We start from the raw sequence: 19,328 nt of genomic DNA on the forward strand, positions 1-19,328 counted from the left end.
TGACCCAGTAACGTGTGCCGGACACCGCCAATTAGGAACAGTTTCAAACACCCTCTTTAAAAAGTAACGACTTTTCGCGCTCTGGTGGCGCTGTCATCGAAACGTGATTGCAACCGAGGCGACGGTTATAGATAATATTCGCACTGCTGGTCGCTGAAGTATAACAAAACAAGGAGCCAACTGGTCAGACCGTCGAATGCGTATTTTCGACTGCGGACGATTTCGAGTCGCTCGGAGTTAACGTTAACTGTTATTTTTAGTTAAAAATTGCATCAGATAAGTCGGGAACGCGAGTTGGAATCCGCGACTATGTGGTGTGCAAAGACGAGCATCCAAAAGATAGGAATCTGAATCTGAATCTGAAGAATCGGGCAAAGAACTCAAAGCTCCGGATCGAAAATCAACATACCACGCACACATCCAAACCATTTATGCACACAATCGCAGTCAGATTCGGCTTACTAACGGTAGTTCAGTGATTGTGGGAAAGGGACAGCCAGCGAGGAGCCAGGATAACGGAGCGGAGAAGGATGGCATTGCCAAAGAAGATAAAATGTTTTAAATATTTGGTTTACAGTTATGTGGTGCTGCTAGCGGTAAGTTGCATTGGTATTGGTCCAGCCGAACGGGGGCCTAATTACATGCTGTCAAATTACATAAGATTACATTACACGAACATAGGTACGTGTGTGCGTGGGCCTGAAGATTTCAAAACATGCTTTCCCTAAGAAACGTTTAGAAAATCGAACAACGCACCACTGTTGCCCTTTGTTTTCCCCTGACAAAGTAATTAATCCACTCGCGAAAGTATGTCAAACCCAGGCGTCAAGTGATGTACCCTAGCCCGTGTAGACAACATCATTGATACATATTCCCCAGTGCACTTCTACATCCCTTTGTGTACAACGTACACACACACATATGTAAGTCGTACATCGCTGACAGGACATAGACTCGCGCTTCAGTCCCGACTTGGAGTGACCTTGAGCTACTTAAAGCTGCGCCTAAGTATGTATATGGCTTGCACAGGCCCACTCGCACACACATGCGTGCACATAAGGCTCCGTGGCATGTGACGTCAAAAGGGAGTAGACCCGTCACCTACAGTATATGGTACATCCCGAATACACACAGTGCAGTTAAGCTCCGTCCAAGGACACGACACCCAAAGTGCGGGCCTTGAGATGCGAAGCATCTGCCTGTGATAACAGCCACCTGGCGCACTCTCTCCTTTCGTTATCTCCTAGCTGACTGGGGCTGCGCAGATATTCCTGGGCACATCCCTGCTCTGGGGACACTCGGTCTACTATGGAATTGTGCAGAACAAGTTGTGGGCCCCGGCCGCGATCCTGCTCTGCCTGGGACCCGTCACCTTCATCCTCTGCTGGATGGGCTGCCAGGCCACCAACCAACGGAAGCGCTGCCTCCTGGGAATGGTATGGCAGTGTCCGGGTACCACTTTGGCCCTCTATTAACGTATGTCATCCGAAATCCTCTGAAGTTTGCTGCCCTTTTGGTCGCCTGCATCTGTGTTCAGTTCATCATCTGCGGCTGGTCCCTGGCCATGCGGGAGAATCTGCCAACCTCCGTAGAGATCTTCATCGACGACTCCTTTGTCGAGTTCCTGGACAAGTTTTCGCGCACCAAGGTGGACAACCTACACTTGTGGAATAGGATGCAATCGCAGGTGAGCCAGTGGTGATAGAAATTCATTAATCCCATCAAAAAGAGGCTTTGGAAGTATCCTGGTGTGTTTAAAGTCCTTATCCTTCTCAAAAGAAAGGAAGTTAAGTTAGGTTATAGGTAAATTTTAGATATTTTACACAGAACTCTGCAGAGAGCAATCTGAACTCGGTGTTTTGGGAAAAAAAGAAAAACTAGATACAATAACCGTTTAATACTCAAAGGATCCCTCTCATTTTTCTGTTTTGATGGATTCATAAAATACCCCGTATAAACCCACCTAGTTGCAATGCTGCGGCGTGGACGGACCTCTCGATTACCGCCGACTTTCGCTACCCTGGTCCTGCTGCTCGCGTCCCGAGCACGCCTACGAGTCAGCATGTGATACCCACTACAAGCGCGGCTGCCTGGCCGTCGTCTCGGAGCAGATCAGGAACCGTCTGCTGATCACCGCCTTCGGAGCTGCCATCATAGCCATTTTCCAGGTGAGCCCCCACGCAATCCCCTCCCGATCCTTGGAACTTACACCGTATTATCTCTTACAGAGCCTGGGAATCTTCTGTGCTGTCCACCTGACCATTCTGTTCGGCAAGAACGACAACACCCATCCCATTAACATGAACAGGAAAAAGAAACAGCAGCAGTTCTTGCCCCTAACCATTCAGGACAAGCGGCACGACATGCCCTCGCCCATCAATCTATCCCCTTCAGCACCCGGGCAGCGGGTTTTAAAAACTGCTCTGCCCTCGGCCATGCACAAATGACAGACGATTAGCTTTTAAGATTGCAACAAAAAATTTATGGAAACTCCAAAGAAAAAGTATAAAAAAAATGTTGTAAACTGAGATGGAATGAATATAACTGTGACCCTCAATGTTACGTTATGGTAATTTTAAACAATTTAACGTTCGAGAAAAGAAACAACATTTGAATTTGGATTAACTCTCCAGTAGTTTAATTAAAGCTTAAAAACAATTGGATCTAACTTGTTTGTGGCCTCGCGGGGGCCGGGGTCGTGGGTTAAGCGTTGTGCGTGATGTTTGGTGGCACGTAGAAGGTGTCGACTGCCTTGGGCTTCTTCTTCTTGCCGAACCAGCGCTTGGGGTAGTAGACCTTCTTCTTGTAGATCTGAATGTCGATGTCGTCCCTGTTCTCGAAGAACCAGAGGTTCTGCCGCTTCGACTCCAGTTCGCTGAGCGTCTTCTGAATGCTGGCCTTACGCTCCTCCAAGCTTTGGGCCTCCAAGTGGTACTGGACGGCACTGTCGAACTTCTTAGCCCATTCCTGGTAGGACTCCCCGTATTCGGCCAGGAGTTTGGGTTCAAACTTCTGGGCACTGGACTTTACGCTATTCTCCAGCAGCGTTTGAATGGCATTGGCTTTGGTGCTCTTCTCGAGAGTTTCTTGCAGGGACTTTAGCAACTCTTCGGACCCCTCCAACTTCAGGCTTTCAACTGCAGCTAGGGCAGCGGTCAGTGTTTCCTTGTGGAGAGCGGCTTGGTTATTGGCCAGAAAACTGGAGGCCTCTGCAACCTGACCCGATATGACATAGCCAAGTAGAGCAATGTTCTGCTTGAGCTCTTTCAAGGACCCTTCGCCGGAACCCAATCGAATCATGGCTCGACCCAGTTTCTTTTCTTCGGTGTTTTCGCTGGCATCGTCGGGATAGTTCCGAATGAACTTCACGCGCACCTTTTCCTGGTAATTAAAAGGAGGTATTAGTTAAGATGGGCTTTGCAGTGGTGGTATAAAGTAAGTCATAAGGTGCTGGCAATTCAATCAACTAGCTCATAAATTATAACAGTAGATTACATTATTTTGGATTTATGGAAGCAGTTAGTTACAATCTAACAAATTAATTACAAATATCTTTTACTTAAGCCACTTAGCTACCAATAAATTTAATTTAAGATGTGTCAAAGATGAGTTTCACGACAGTTTATCTTACCACTTCGGCATTTTTGGCAGGAGGTTGAACCTGCGAGGACTCAAAGGGCTTGAAGTCCTTGGCAAACGACCAAAACGACTGGAGGGCCAGGGACTCGACCAACTCGTTGTTGCATAAGCCTCTGTCCACGAGAATAGTGGCCACCTGGGCCGATTCCACGGCGTGGCCATTGTGCAGGAGGAAGTCCAACAGAAAGCAGCCGGAGAACCGGTCCACGAACAGGCCGTACTTGGTGGGACTACGCAGCACCGATACCGCCTCCTGGGGATTGGTGGAGTCAACCAATTGCTTGACCAGAACACTCGGCAGCAGAGGCACCAAGCTTGCCTCCTTTTGTTTTCTGCACGAGTTCGCCGATTAGTTGTGGCTGAGGTTGTCACACTATCCATACCCACCTGAGCTTGAGCAGGCGATCCACCAGGTCCATGGGCCTATTATCCGGATTGACAAACAGGTCCAAGTCTATATTCGTTACAGCATGACTGCTACCAGCAGCGAATTTCGCTGGTCCCTCGTTCGCCAACTTGTTGAACTCCGCCGAGAAGTAGGACGCCAGTCTCCTGGGTGGAAATGCGCAGGAAATCCTCGATCGCAACATGGCTAGTCCTTAGTTTTAATTCATAAAGTGCTATAACCAAGCCGATTAACAAATAACATGCAGCTGGCCAGCGGAACAACAAAATCCCTAGCGCGTTCACCAAATAATACCGCACATGTCGGTATTTTTGTGTTTGAAATTATTAAGGGTGGTGCTATGCATTTGCTTGCCTCCTGTAGAAACGATGAACGTGGAACAAATTGAATATATTTGAATTCATTTTTGTTTTTTAATATTTCTTGCTGAACACAGGGCACCAAAGAAGGGTTTATCGCGAAAAATATTTCAAATATCCGTTTCGCACAAACCGTTAAGATCCAGTTTCCTTTTTTGGCCTTAAAAAAAGGTTAATTTTAATAGGAATTTAAAAACGTTTCATGTACACTAAAGGCCATGAAAATATTGCTTAAAAAAACGAATTCCATTTAGTAAGCATTTCTGGGATTTAAACCCAGCACATCGAAGTTCAAACAATATAATATATAAACAAGCCATGCTCCAAATAAAATAATATTTTTAAATTTTAGAATAGTTATATGGTAAAATATGAATATAAAGTAAAAGTATTGCGCAGTCATAAAGCTCTTAAGTTTTAATTTTATAAAAATAATGATGGTTCAGTACATCAGATCAACAGAAAAATGTATCCAGATAAGATATTGGTGATATTTTCTTTTGAGGGATAAAACAAAAGTCTGTTCGAAGAATTCGGAGGGGTGTCTGACTCACCCCCACAGTATACAATATAAACAAAGAAAACGCTATACACAAGTGCTTGGACTATCCGATACCCGTCACTCAGCTAAAAGGCGAGAAAGGGAGATGGATGCGAGATTGCACGGATCCAAACAGCGTCTAGAACAATTTTTGATCATGGGGGCGTCAGCCAGTTCCTAGCGTTACGGCTGGTTTATGGGCGTGGCACTTTGCAGAAACTGGAACTGCGTAAGAATCTAAAGAATTAGCATGCCCAATTACAAATTCCAAGCTTTGATAGTTTTCCAGATCACTACGTTCATACGGACGAACAGGCAGTCGGACATGGCTCGGCTAGTGATCCTGATAAAGAATATAAATACTTTATATGGTCGGAAACTTTTCTTATTCTCTATGTACTTTCCGACGAGTCTAGCATACCCTTTTACTCTACGCAACGACTACAAGAAGGGGACAAAAATGTTCTGATCTTTAGCTATATCTATTAACATTGGAAGGAAGAATTCGTCTGGTTAATTGAATATAAAGATTATTCAACCCTCAATCTTACCTGTTGCAGTTCTATAACTGAGTTAAGCACTTAAGGAAGCGGAGAGTACCGGCAATCGACTTGTAACACGCTTTCATACCGATTCAACCCACAACCCACCCGATAATAGGATAACAATTCGCACTTGAAGGGCGTGTTATGCGGTACTTGTAAACAGTGTCCCTTCAACCCCCATTAGGATGATTGTTTTCCCTTCCACGGGATTAGACCAGCTGAGCCCTCAAAAGCCAGTTGAGCCGCATGATATTATTTTCTCTTAGCAGAACAATAGAAATAGTGTTACACAGATCTTATTTATTTAACGCAAATTCGCTCCAAAATTGTTGGTAAAAATAATATCAAAATAATTGTATTCATCAAAATGTATACTAATATTTACATAGATATTAGTGGATTTTATATTTGATCGTATAAGCATTTCATTTGACGGCCGTTTTGAGGCCCCTTGAGAGATGGACCTAAGTATTTGGAGCCGGCTACAGGATTCTTTCGGCTATCCATTTTGATGGACTTGTCTTTCATTATGTATATGGCATGTCTCTCCTGCTTACGAAATTTTGCTCTTCTGTTTTGGAACCAAACCTGAAATAAGGTAATAAAAATCGAAAAGAGTTTGAATTTTGGCGGGAAAACAGCTATGAATAGCTCAAGTTCATACTTCCCCTAACTTGCGAACTACTAAAGCTCGTGATATGTGTCGTTAGAAAGGTATTTCGAAGTACTATTCACGTCTTTCAAACATGATTTGTCTAACTACGACCGTTAAAAATTTTCTTTTGTTCCGATTTCATCCACCCTTTTTTTCTGATTGCTCAAAACCGGCTCTTACGATTTCAAATCAAATTTTAAGCTGAATAGTTCTTGAAATCCCTCAACTTTTGACGTACAACACATTTCTTTAATATGGCCCGTTTGGAAGTTGTTAATAAAAAATAGTTACATTTACCAGTTTAAACTCTGCCAGAGCATTGAACAATTTTGCGCGTATCCAAACTCTGTTTGACGGCCCTGGAAATCTTAGATGACTTTAAACAGCTTAATACAAGAAACTTTAGTTGTACCACTTTTGAAAAAACCCGCTACTTTGGCGGGAAAACAGCTAAAAATATCTAAAATTTGTACACCCTTAACTTGCAAACTACTAAAGCTTCAGGCTTGTAATATATGTCGTTAGAAAGGTATTTCGAAATACTCGTAACGTCTTTCAAACACGATTTGCCTAGCTACCATTAGCACCATATTTGTCGTGTTTTATGTTTGCATACCTGAACTCGGGCTTCGGTCAAATGTAGTTTTGATGCAATCTCTTCTCTAGTATAGATATCTGGATAGTGGGTCTCTAAAAAGATTTTTTCCAGCTCATTCAGTTGGTTTGAAGTAAAAGTGGTACGAATCCGTCTCTGCTTTGATTTATCGGTCAGACTCAATCCGTCGTCTCCAAAGGACTTCAAATGGAAATCTGCGGAGAGGTGAAAATAGGACATACCATTATGATGTTGAACGGAAGTATTATTACTTAAAGCACATATTAAATAAATTATACATTTTATGTGAAGATTTACCCGAGTTATAAGACGCAATGTTATGAGTTCCGGGATAAAATTCCGAAACCGTGGTGATTTTGGAAAACAGTAAGCTCGATTCCTGGTTTAAGGAACTCCTGATGGCAGTCTCGTTGGCACACAGCTTGTAGCTGGAGTCGATCATTAGATTATAGTGGTTCATGTGGTTGGCCACGGTCAGTCCCCCATTGGCACTATTGTTGTAAAACTCAGAATTCGCGTTGTACAAACAATCCTTGTCGAAGTTCGCCTTGTTGACAAATGAAAATTCCATCGCATCAGCAGATTTATACACACACAGCACTTGATTGAAATTTTTACGGCCCGTTAATGAGTCATCCGGCAATAAAACACATAGTTATAGATAAAGTCTCGCGGAAACACACAATTTTTAACTGCCCTTGAATAAATAAGCTTCGATTACGATTGTATCAACTACAGTTTGTTGGATGTTCATGTTGGGTGAAAAAGGATGCTGCACTTGTCTCGGAGAAAGGGACGGAAAATTTCATTCGTTTCCGCGTTTGGAGGCGGTGCTAACGAGCTCCACTCGACATAAGGGTGGAAATCGGACTTTCCGGCGCGTGTCATGCACCGCCACAAAACACTGCATCCTTTGCCCATTTACTTATGAAAATGTACCAAAAAATGACGATAAATTTCACATATTTCAGTGATCTATCACGGTTTCTAGTCCCATGTCCTTCTATCCCTCCAGAATCCTCTTTTATCCATTCATATTTTGAAAACCTAATAATTCTGCGCGACACCCATCAGTAAACTTTTTTTATGTGCACCAATTTTCACAGGCCTCAAAAAGCAACACTCAGAAGATTAAATTGGCTTACCAGCCAACAATGAATTTGGGATGTTCTTTCCTCCAACCCAAAAGGTCAAACATCCCTCGGAATATGTTGATTATATTTAAGATAGAAATACGAAATGATCAAAATCCAACATCGATGTTGCAACTCCATAAATACACATTGAAAATAAATAAAACACTTTCTATAATACAATAGAGAATAAAAAAAGGAAAGGGTATCCGAGAATGTACTTCCGCTATTATAGCCGCGAATCAATTTGGTAAAACAAATGGTGTTGTACCTAACACAATGAATAAGAGACACCTTACTATTTTTCCATGTTCATAATATTAGGCTGATTGAAACATTGTTTATAAACACTGACAGGATACAACCCCCACTTTTGGAAACAATTATTTGCCTTGCGGATTATTTCGTTTAGTTAATTTCAGTGAGCAGAGCTTTAACTAATTTTTGTTTTCGTTATGCTGGGGTTTATTTTGATACACCCTAATTCTGAGTGGATACTCGTTCGTGCTAGAGATTTTCGTCGGTGGTGTTGTTAATTAAGTTATTTTAATCTTTTACATAAACATTGAATAGGAAATGGGAAATAAGTGAAGATAAGAAAATAAAGAATATATACGCTAACGTTTTGGAAATAGGTACATTTTGTGAAATCGAACTGCTCTTTCTTGTCCAGATATAAAAAATGTACACACAGTTTTTGCGATTATTATTTCTAATCTTACGATGAGAAATCATTAATAATTGAAAGTTATACTCTAATGCTACTGAAAAGCATGGAAGTCAACATAAAAAGAGCTTATCAGCTTTCACGTACTCAAACATTTGCATGGTACAGTGGCGTCTTTTTTCTTTTCATAATCAACGGGATGGAACGAGAGCCTATGCCTCGAGAAGACAGTGTTCTTGATGTAGGTAAGTTTGCTTGAGAAAAGAACAAGAAACTTAAGTATGAATATACTTAGGTACATTGTACACTCTGCACTCGTATTTTAATTGTCATTTCTGAAAAGTAGTACACACATAAAAACGTATGTGTTATAGTGATAAGGAATATGGATTTTTTTTGTATAACGATGCTCGTGCTTTGGTCTCCTTGAAATCGTAAGGATCGTTATCGCCAAGAACAGAAATAAAATACTCAGTTGGAATAGCTACCTCATCGCTCTAACTTGAGCTCAGATTTATAAAATACACCGAAATAGAACGTTATGGGTTCCTTTTCGCTTGTTATTCTGGCATTAGGATTATTATAGATGGGTAAAAATTCAATATGTGACCAATAAAATAGAGTTCATAGTTACATTATTTTATTCAGAGGCACTAAGCATTCCGGAAAATAATATGGCTGGTACTTAGCTTGTGTACCTTCGTCGAAATAAGGATAGGAAGAAACCAACGATTTTGGAATGCGATTATGACACTGAAGATGATCCCCTTTTCTTGTTGTAAAGTGGTTCAAAGATCACGCAGTTGTGTACCAGTGGATCCAAGGGCACCTTCCGTTTACCACTGTAAATCACATGTGGTTGATAATAGGAGACAATTTTGAATATCTTTATGACAGCGCAATTTTAAGAACAGTATTAACACTTCCTATGTCAGTTCTGAGGATCCAAAAAAAAGTACAGCGCCTTGGCTCTCATTAATTCTACGATAAGAACGACTGGAACATACAAGTGCGAGGTTCAGCGGCGTCGAATATATTATTTAGAAACCACACGGTACAGGTTATCGACCTGAGCAACTACTCGTTGGATCTGTTCCACAACAGGATTTCCAACGGAACGCAACTGGAGTGTGTCCTGACCAACATGTAGCCCAAGCCCATTCTGAAGATTTTGTAAGCAAATACTATTTATTCGAGTTACAAGTTTTGCTTCTTCTACTTACCTTCAGCTCTAAAAAGAGGAGTCTAACGTACTGGAAAACGAGGATGGTTCTTTCAATGCCACTGCCGTTGGGGCTGTAAAAGATACCAGAACTAGATCATGTTTCCTTTGAGCAAATAGACGTTAAATCAGATATAGGAAAAGGGTTTTATATTATGCGATTCTATTTACACAAATGCATTGTAGAGTGAAGGCTTTTTCTTTTCGTAATCAACGGGTTGGAACAAGTACCTAAGTCTTGGCAAGACAACGAAGGAAGCTGACTTCGGCAAGCCGATTTCTATACACCCTAGCAGATTAACCATCATAACTTTTGCCTTTGGCTTTTAGGAATCTATCTCGCTTCATCTTATATACTTCCTGCAATAGATCGAAACACTTTAACAATTTGTCCGTATAACCGGACAGACGGACATGGCTAGATCGTCTGGTCTGGTAATGCTGATATAAAGTTGGAAACTTTCCCATTATTTTTACTGCATTTTCATCTGACTGAAATCTCAATACCCTCTGTAAGGGCATGCAAATACTTTTTCATAGGCACTTGGTTACATAGCACAAACACACTTAAAAGGAAAATCAAATGCTACAGTGCACACAACATTTTTGTTATACAGAACTAAGCTTCTAACCAATTTAAATAAGGATTAGTATATAATTATTCAAATAAATAAATGTCAAATACAATTCACATATTTACCCAAAAAACACATGCTGGAATTTCTATACCATTAAAGGAATGTAAATGATCGTTATTGCCATGGCGACATAATATTCCAAGTTTCTAGCATTGAGCAGCCCCTTCACTTTTCTGGGACACAGGAGAGGCATAAAGGACCTTAAGGACTTGGCTCGACACCCCCTGTCAGCAATGGCATGTTCCTTAACGGTCAAAAACTGGACTGGCCCTAGTTGTAGGCGTGGGCCGAAGTCAAAGACGGAGCGAACCGCCAACTGGTTTTCAAATAGTCGGCGGCAGCTAGGAGCAGCGGAGAGTATCGAAGCGGAAAGGTTTCCCAACCCCCACACACGCAGGGCCATTACTGCGCCAGCTGCACAGCGATCTCCCCAACGGCGAGCCCGAGCCCGAGCCCGAACCCACCAGCACATGTCCGTGTGATTACTCTTCTCCGAGAGTACAAGTGGCACGGGCTACAGTGCTGCGACCCGAAGATCGTGTGCCAGAGAGGAAGTGCCGGCATTATCTCGCCCAAATTCGAATGCGAATGGTTACGCTGGGTGGTTTTGGCCAACAGCTCTCGGGGCTCCCGTGGCCAGAGCCATTCAGTTGCTATAGGTATGCCATGCGGAGCGGACGGTTGAGTTAGGATCGGTTGCGAAAGTCTGATCTGCCGCGGAGATATATATGAGGAAGTGTAAATAGACAGTTATGAATCCCCTACTCATCGTCATTCTTGCGATTGGATTGTCCCAGAAAGGTACAGCTCAGTCCTGTGCCGGTGTGACGGTCTCAGCACTGGCAAACTATTTTTAAATTAAGAAGTGAAATGATTTCATCGGGAAAAATAAGGCGAATACAGCGAATGTCCGTCGTACAAACCTTGAGAAAAATAATGACAAATCGGATATCTATAAATACGAACGTATAGCTAAATTCCGCCTTCAGTTAACATGTGCACTGCCACGGAATATAAACAACACGCTACTGTGGGATTCGAATGTCCTTCTGCTTTTGGACCATTAAAGTCGCGAAGGATGTTCAGTGAACTCATTACACGCAGGAAAAAAGTATAAAGTGCTTTTGGCAAGAAATAAAATGTTAATAAAAACCAACAATGTTCAGAAAAACTGAAAATTTCAACAATCAATGTTTGGTACTGAAGCTGTCCAGCGAAACTTACTTAATAAAATAGATCTCGACGCATTTTGGCACACATGACGAACTACCAGCGAAAATTTGAAAAATTTTCTTGCTTTCTGTTTGTTATTAGTTCTATTTTCGAAACACGCAGACATCTGTTTTCTTGCGTTTTTCTTTTCGTAAATATAAGCTTTTCGCTAAAATTTATATAGATGTGGACCCATATATTTTGTATACAAGCGGGCGTAAATGTGTTTTGGATTTGCCTATACAATGCTCCAAGCAATTCTGTGTGTTCTGTAATTTGCCGACCTTGTTTTTCAAAAAGCTTTCTGGCTTGAATGAGATTTTAAAAAGTAAATTTCTCTTTGTGTAGAAGTCCTTTGCCGTCACATAAAAACAAGGGCCGAAGACAAGATAATAGTTCTTCAAAATGACGAGATGGATCCTACAATTTTGGACTGTGATTATGATGTCGTCGGAAATTCAACGTTTGTCATCCTGAAATGGTACAGAAACAATGATAATTTATACCAGTGGATCTATGGAAATCCCCCATTTGCCATCGTAAGTCTTCTGGAATAACATCATACGCAGAACTTAAATAATAATTGTTTTTCACAGCCCAAATTCGGTCACGAAATAGACATAACCTATGAGAGTTCGGAGGAGCCAAGAAAGCAATTCAGCTCTCTGGCACTCGTGAACCCCACGATCAATACGACAGGAAACTACAAGTGCGTGGTCCAGACCAGTTCAAATTCGTACACTGTCCTCCAGAGGGTCCAGGTTATTGATGTACGAAACTACACGTTGGAGCTGTCCCACAAAACCATCCACAACGAAACCCAGCTCAACTGCACCGTGACGAATGTCTATCCCAAGCCGACCATCACGATCATGTAAGGATGTGCCTTTCGATCCGTTTAACCATTTGTATTTACTAGAGTTATTATCTGCAGTTCAAATGATCAGGACGTTGTGAAGAGGGAGCCCAATCTGTATGAGGACGAGGAAGGGTACTTCGATGGCAGTGCCATTGTGGCGATGTACGACACCGACGATGATCCGGGCGCCTACCAGTGCGTGATTTCATTCGATGGCTACGGGAACAACTTGACCACGGTGGCCACATCCGCATCGGCGGGAATCAGCCACGTCGATTTCAACCTGTGGCTGTTTTGTTTTCTGTACTACTTCCTCTGCAAGCTGAAGGTGTTAGTCTAAATAAAAACGTTGTTATTTATTGTTACTAAAATTATTTTTATTGAATTCTGTTGTCATTCAACTATCTTCTCTATGCCCCTTCGGCTTAGTAATCCATTTTGTAAATAAATACGACTACTTCGCAAAACCAACTAGGTTAGTTAACTCTACAAGTTGCTCTGGAAATGGGTGCATCTTTGATTTGGGGCTTCTAGATTTGAAATCTACATTTTCCCATGCTGGTTATGTAGCTATAACATTTTGCAAGTGAAATGGGTTTGAACTTGAACTGCAATGCAAACAAAAGAAAAGATGGGCTGAATTTCGGAAATGTTGAATATTTCTGTTTATTGATATGTGGGACTGGAGTCCAGCAGTAGATTGGAACAGCCGTTGAGATAGGCTTTGTGCAGCTTGTTGGCGAACTCCTTATCGTTCTGGATAAGGTACGTGAAGGCCTGGACGAATTGCGTCGAGTTGAGGGGCTGCTGTGGCTCCGGGTTGCCGTTGTTGGGGGCATCGAACATGGTGGGCGGCATGAGAGCCGGGCCGGGTTTGTCTCCAGCCAGCAATCTTCGCAGGCACTTGCCGGCATCGTCGTTGGCCATCAAAGCCGACGAAGACGGGGCACCAGTTGGAGACTGTGCCGGAGCGTAGCTCTTGCCGATCTTTAGCTCACTCAGAAGCTGAGTGTTCAGCTGCTGCGTCTTCTGGAAGGGCGACAAGCGGCTATCGTGGTTGTCCCTGCTCGCCGAGGGCAACAGATCCTCGCCAGGAGTGACTGCGCGCTGTTGCTTCTCCAGCTGGTCCACGGAGAGCGGCTGGACGCGGTGAAACAGTGACTCCGCTGTGGCCTGCTTGGCCGACTCAAAGAACTTGAGCACATTGCCGGCCGTCACGTTCTCCGCCGAGGGCGTCTTCGGCTGGCCGCCGCTTACCTGGGCGTTGTAGTCCTTCTGAGCCTTGCTCAGCATGTTGAATATGCTCGCCGGCTGGTTGTTGTCCTGTTTGGGTTGCTGGGGCGCGGGGGCGTGGCGCTGGACCTGGGCATTGGTCCCTTGGTCCTTGGACTTGAGCAGCCCGTTCACCAAGCCGCTGATGCGGTCGCACTCCTCACTGTTGTAGAACCAGAAGCCCCGGATGCGGGAGCGCTCGTTGCGGTAGAGCAAGAACGGCGGCTGGGACTGAAGCTCCAGGCTGCCGGTGATCGGCTCCACGAAGGACGTGGTGTTCAGTCGGTTGTTGATGAAGATGCTGTGGAAGGGCTCCGCGTTGCGGTGGTATATGAAGAAGGCTCCCTCGACGTCCGTCTTTTCCCACTCGTTCTGCGCCGAGTTGAACGTGTAGAAGGCGACGTGCGAGGACGAGTCCACGATCTCCTTGGCGTACGGGTCGATCTTCTTGATGGCCGAGAGGTTCATTCGCGTGATGCTTTCGTCGGCCATTGTATTTGTGGTGTACTTTATTTGCGTGATTTTGCGAATTGCAATTATTTGTGAATTCAACAATCTCACTGCTTCTCTGACAAAAAGTGGGGTTTTTTGTAACGCCACGGCTGCGGTCACACTATCAGTAGGTATCGGTTGCCCATCCTGATATCGATAAGATCCTTGTTTTTTAATTGGCAAATAAATTAATAAAAAATAAATTAATTTTATAATGTTACTCTATAGTGGTTTATAAAGAAAATAAATGTTTGGCAAAATAATTATAGAATTAATCCTTTACATATCTGTTAAATGGGGTAGATATAAGAATATATAGACTAATAATATTTAAAGGAAAATAAATTTCAAAATGGCAAAGAATCTACTGCAATGGAAACAAATAATAACTATCGACACTAAAGATTTGTTTGGTTGGTGTTTCGCAAAAATTAAAACTGGTCAAACTATCGATAGTTCGCAACAGTTGACCCAGCTCTACAAACTGGCGGGAATTCTAATAGAACAGCATTGCAATTTATATTTGTTTGGAAACGCCTCTGCGCTCAAAATGCAAAAGTCTATAACGTAAATAAGCACAGGTAACAGTGCTTAGAAGTCCCAAATCTTACATTCCTCTATTTCAGGTCCTTCTTCAAGAAGAAATCCGATGCCACGGACAGCCCATCGCCGCCAAAAAAGGTTCCCAAGTAAGCTGTGCGAATTTTTGTTTGCCAATTTCTTTACTAAATTTCCTTAATTTATTACAGAATTGAGGCGAAGACTGAACTGCCAGATGAACCCATCATAAAGAGTGAGAGTGTCTCCCCGGAGGTTAAGGCAAAGGTTGAACCTATGTCTGTGGACTCCCAGCAACAGATTAGTCCATTGAAGGAGGTTAAAAAGGAAACAAAGGATGTCGAGGACAAACCAACTGATAAGAAGGTCACAACCATAGGACTCAACTCCACTTCGGCTAGTAAGGAGGACATGGAAAACTATGATCCATCTGCCGATTCCTATCACCCTCTCAAAAATGCCTACTGGAAGGACAAAAAAGTGTAAGAAAAGGGGGATATTTAACTTTCAATTGGTATTCTACCCTAGGCTACCATTTCCAGCACTCCATACTTGGCATTGGCTCGCACATTTCAAGTAATCGAGGAGACTAAGGGCCGGCTCAAAATGATCGACACGCTGAGCAACTTCTTCAGCTCTGTGATGCTGGTGAGTCCGGAGGATCTGGTGCCCAGTGTGTACCTTAGCATTAACCAACTGGCCCCCGCCTACGAGGGCTTGGAGCTGGGCGTGGCCGAAACCACCCTGATGAAGGCCATCTGCAAGGCCACCGGTCGAAACTTGGCCCACATTAAATCGCAGACGCACTTAATCGGCGATCTGGGCATTGTGGCCGAGCAGTCGCGCGTTTCCCAGCGCATGATGTTCCAGCCTGCCCCTCTGAATGTCAGGGATGTGTTCAGAAAGCTGCGGGAAATAGCCAAGATATCCGGCCAGTCCAAGATGGACCTGGTATACAACATGTTTGTGGCCTGTCGATCGTCGGAGGCTCGCTTTTTCATCCGCTCTTTAATTGGCAAGCTGCGAATTGGCATTGCCGAGCAGAGTCTGCTCACAGCTTTGGCCATTGGCCTGGTCAAAAAGAATCACATCGATGACTGCAAGGCCAGCAAGGTTCCAGACGTTTATAAAGATGAAATAGCAGAGACCACTTTGCTGCTGAAGACTGCATACAGGTGGGATCAAACTAGTTCACATATTATAAAGCAGACATTAACCTAGTTCCTTCAGCCAATGTCCCAACTACGACATTATCATTCCAGCCATTCTAAAGTATGATATCAAGGAGCTGCAGGAACGCTGCCCCATGCATCCTGGCATGCCGCTGAGGCCGATGCTCGCGCAACCCACCAAGGGCGTCCACGAGGTGTTTGAACGATTCGGCGGCATGCAAATCACCTGTGAGTGGAAGTACGATGGGGAGCGTGCTCAGATCCATTGCAACGAAAAGGGGGAGATCAGCATATTTTCGCGCAACTCGGAGAACAACACGGCCAAATATCCGGATTTGATTGCCAGGAGCAGCGGCCTACTCAAGGGCGAAGTTAAATCCTATATCATAGACAGTGAAATTGTGGCCTGGGATGTCGAGCGAAAGCAGATTCTCCCCTTTCAGGTGCTAAGCACGCGCAAACGAAAGAACGTTGACATCGAGGAAATCAAGGTCCAAGTCTGCGTCTACATATTCGATCTCCTTTACATCAATGGCACTGCATTGGTGACCAAGAACCTGTCGGAGCGTCGTAAGCTCCTGCTGGAGCACTTCCAGGAAGTCGAGGGCGAGTGGAAGTTTGCCACTGCTTTGGACACAAATGACATAGACGAAGTTCAGCTGTTCCTAGAGGAATCCATCAAAGGTTTGCCTTACTAACCCAGTTGAACACGGTTTGCTCAAGGTTACTTTTACCAGGAAATTGCGAGGGTCTCATGGTAAAGACTCTAGACGAGGAGGCCACCTATGAGATAGCCAAGAGATCTCGGAATTGGCTAAAATTGAAGAAGGATTACATATCTAATGTAGGCGACTCACTGGATCTGGTGGTGATAGGCGGCTACAAAGGCAAGGGCCGACGAACTGGAACGTATGGAGGATTTTTGCTTGCCTGTTATGATACCGAAAACGAGGAATACCAGAGCATATGCAAAATTGGAACAGGTATGATTGCATTTACCACTTCAATGCAGGCATTAAACTCCAAACTTACTTCAGGTTTCACCGATGAGGATCTGCAGAAGCACTCCGAGTTCTTGGGAAAACACGTGACCAGCGCCGCCAAGTCCTACTACAGATACGATCCCAGTCTGGAGCCGGATCACTGGTTTGAGCCGGTCCAAGTATGGGAAGTCAAGTGTGCCGATCTTTCTCTCAGCCCGATCCATCGGGCAGCCATAGGCATTGTGGACGGAGAACGTGGCATTTCCCTGAGATTCCCCCGGTTCATTCGAATTCGCGACGACAAGAACAGCGAGAATGCAACGGACGCCAATCAGGTGGCCCACATGTACCAGTCGCAGGACCAGGTTAAGAATAATCAAAAATCGTGTACACAGATGGACATGGAGGACGAGTTCTACTGACCGTCCTGATCCACCATTGCGTACATTTATTTAACAATAAAGTTCGTTATCGCTATTTGACACTGTTGCCGCTCTCCGAGGATTTCGAAACGCGCCGATCTTCGAGCTGAGTCTCCTTGACGTCCTTCGGCTTTGATTTGTTGCGGCGATTAGAGCGCTTGTTTTTCTTAGCCGTCTTCTCTTCGACAATGGAAGCCTCTCCGTCCGAGCCATCTTTGCCACCCGTACTTTGGGGCAAATCATCAGATCCAATGCGGACGCGCGCTTTAGGTTGGTAGATGGCAATTGAGGGGCGATCCTATAAAAAAAATAGTGGCTTGTAAAGCAGAATCAGCAGGATTCTTTAAAACCCACCTTGTTGCGGATACGACGCTCTTCTGAAGCTCGGAATTGTGCAGCCTTGATGGCCTCCTCGGCAGTTGTGTCCTGGAAGGTAGCTATCTCCTGTGGTTCCCGGCCGGCTTCCTTATCCTTCTGACCGCCGGCAGCCTGTACGAATGTCTTTACAGCTTCCGAGATCTGGTTATTGTCAGTCCTAGTTTTTTCCCTAAATTCTGCCGCTGCTTTTGAAGTAGATGGCATTTCAGCAAAGTCGTTTGCCTCAGGCATGTTTTCTTTCTTAAGAATAACGATGTCCTTGTCTGCCTTTGTAAGGTCCGTCGGTTTTGGGTTTCTGTTCTGCTTGCCGCCGGATGGTTTGGCCTTGTCTTGCTTGCTCGGCACTTCCTCCTTTTTCTTATCCCGCTTGGCCAGCTTTCGCAGTTCGTGCTCCTCCCGTCGCCGCTGATCGCGCTCGGTTCGTCGCTTGGAGCGCGAGGTCTTGGCAGCCTCGTTGCCTTGAGCTGTGGCTGGTGGAGGATCCTTACCATCCTTCTTGGCATTGTTGCCGGCCGGCTTCTTGCTGTCGCCTCCACCGCCGCCGGCCTCCTTGGCCTTGCTGGCGTCCGACTGCTCCGCCAAGCGCACCAGCTTCTGCTCCTCGCGCTGCTTGCGCTTCTCCTCATTGCGCTTGCGTGCCTCCTCGCGGCGCTTCTCCTTCTTGTTGGCCAGATACTGCAGCAGGGGTGTGGACTTGACCTTCTCGTCCGCTCGGCGGTCAAAGGTGAAGTCGATCTTGACGTCGCCCATGCGACTCGCCTCCTCACGCTCGTCGGCCAACCGCTGAATGAACTCCTGGTAGTGGGACTCGCTCTCGATGGTGTTCACCTTGCTGTCGTCGTTCCGGGCCTTATTCTTGAGGAAGCACTGGAATGGCGCATACTCCACGATGGCCATGTACTCGACGCCCTTGTTGTCCACGAAGACGTAGCCGTCGAAGCGGTCCCGGAACTGGAGCACATCGGAGATGTCCTTCATGGACATGTCAATGTAGGCGCGGCAGGTGGCCTCCTGGCCCAGGGACCAGTCCGCCTGGCAGTAGTAGTAGGAGTCGTTCTCCGGCAGCGGACCCACCTGGTCCAGGAATTCCGTTTCTGTCATCGTGGGCGGCAAATGCCGCATCACAATCTATTTAGGGTATGGCGTTTCAGTGGTCACTTTGAACATTCGGAGGTTTGGGCATTACCTTTACGACCTGGCTTGTTTTGTCCTTCTTGTCCTTTCGCCGGTTTGCCCTGGGCCTGTCCTTTGGCTTTTCCTCGGCCATTGCTTCAGCCATTTTCGAATTCTTCTATTTCTATCAGATCAGAATCAAAACAAACGCAAAACTCGAGCAAATGCAAACATGTTGTGGAACCGATAGAGATGACACTTTCGGTTCGGAGCTAGTGGTGCAAAAAAGGTTTTTTAGCTGTACCATTTCCGCATTTTAAATTATAAATGGTGAATCAATAAAGAACTTTCAAGTAAGTTTAATTTCAGTAATTTTTACAAAAAGTTTAAATTACATACGAAACGGTATAGCTCATATGAATTCGGAACCAGTGAACTAGTTCACT

The 19,328-nt window shown here is 44.5% G+C and overlaps 7 protein-coding genes across 7 annotated transcripts; 3 read left to right on the forward strand and 4 right to left on the reverse strand.

The window, feature by feature from the left end:
- The first annotated feature begins 153 nt into the window (after positions 1–153).
- Positions 154–2,663, forward strand: LOC108026863 (23 kDa integral membrane protein). The gene is made up of 5 exons (XM_017098049.3): positions 154–596; positions 1,248–1,436; positions 1,502–1,687; positions 1,968–2,168; positions 2,229–2,663. The coding sequence occupies exons 1-5, from the start codon at positions 531–533 to the stop codon at positions 2,445–2,447; spliced, it is 861 nt and encodes a 286-aa protein (XP_016953538.1). The 5' UTR covers positions 154–530; the 3' UTR covers positions 2,448–2,663.
- On the reverse strand, positions 2,616–4,314 carry LOC108026862 (uncharacterized). Its single transcript, XM_017098048.3, has 3 exons — positions 4,027–4,314; positions 3,632–3,971; positions 2,616–3,381 (listed from the first exon to the last, which is right to left on the reverse strand). Exons 1-3 carry the CDS (start codon positions 4,227–4,229, stop codon positions 2,704–2,706), a joined length of 1,221 nt encoding a protein of 406 aa, XP_016953537.1. The 5' UTR covers positions 4,230–4,314; the 3' UTR covers positions 2,616–2,703.
- A 1,456-nt stretch (positions 4,315–5,770) lies between these two features.
- LOC108026593 (paired mesoderm homeobox protein 2B) lies at positions 5,771–7,542 on the reverse strand. The gene is made up of 3 exons (XM_017097565.3): positions 7,059–7,542; positions 6,762–6,955; positions 5,771–6,078 (listed from the first exon to the last, which is right to left on the reverse strand). The coding sequence occupies exons 1-3, from the start codon at positions 7,330–7,332 to the stop codon at positions 5,893–5,895; spliced, it is 654 nt and encodes a 217-aa protein (XP_016953054.1). The 5' UTR covers positions 7,333–7,542; the 3' UTR covers positions 5,771–5,892.
- Positions 7,543–11,073: 3,531 nt separating this feature from the next.
- LOC108026895 (uncharacterized) lies at positions 11,074–12,963 on the forward strand. The gene is made up of 4 exons (XM_017098104.3): positions 11,074–11,222; positions 11,982–12,172; positions 12,230–12,507; positions 12,568–12,963. Exons 1-4 carry the CDS (start codon positions 11,174–11,176, stop codon positions 12,830–12,832), a joined length of 783 nt encoding a protein of 260 aa, XP_016953593.1. The 5' UTR covers positions 11,074–11,173; the 3' UTR covers positions 12,833–12,963.
- Positions 12,964–13,133: 170 nt separating this feature from the next.
- LOC108026894 (mRNA-decapping enzyme 1B) lies at positions 13,134–14,360 on the reverse strand. The gene has a single exon (XM_017098103.3). It carries the CDS (start codon positions 14,254–14,256, stop codon positions 13,159–13,161), a length of 1,098 nt encoding a protein of 365 aa, XP_016953592.1. The 5' UTR covers positions 14,257–14,360; the 3' UTR covers positions 13,134–13,158.
- A 357-nt stretch (positions 14,361–14,717) lies between these two features.
- On the forward strand, positions 14,718–17,446 carry LOC108026871 (DNA ligase 1). The gene is made up of 7 exons (XM_017098059.3): positions 14,718–14,823; positions 14,883–14,945; positions 15,006–15,296; positions 15,357–15,989; positions 16,045–16,670; positions 16,724–16,969; positions 17,024–17,446. Exons 1-7 carry the CDS (start codon positions 14,807–14,809, stop codon positions 17,389–17,391), a joined length of 2,244 nt encoding a protein of 747 aa, XP_016953548.1. The 5' UTR covers positions 14,718–14,806; the 3' UTR covers positions 17,392–17,446.
- LOC108026872 (regulator of nonsense transcripts 3B) lies at positions 17,343–19,128 on the reverse strand. The gene is made up of 3 exons (XM_017098060.3): positions 18,956–19,128; positions 17,746–18,897; positions 17,343–17,689 (listed from the first exon to the last, which is right to left on the reverse strand). Exons 1-3 carry the CDS (start codon positions 19,046–19,048, stop codon positions 17,444–17,446), a joined length of 1,491 nt encoding a protein of 496 aa, XP_016953549.1. The 5' UTR covers positions 19,049–19,128; the 3' UTR covers positions 17,343–17,443.
- Positions 19,129–19,328: the final 200 nt, after the last annotated feature.

The sequence above is a fragment of the Drosophila biarmipes genome, chromosome 2R (genome assembly GCF_025231255.1).
Source record: "Drosophila biarmipes strain raj3 chromosome 2R, RU_DBia_V1.1, whole genome shotgun sequence".
Lineage (NCBI taxonomy): Eukaryota > Metazoa > Arthropoda > Insecta > Diptera > Drosophilidae > Drosophila > Drosophila biarmipes.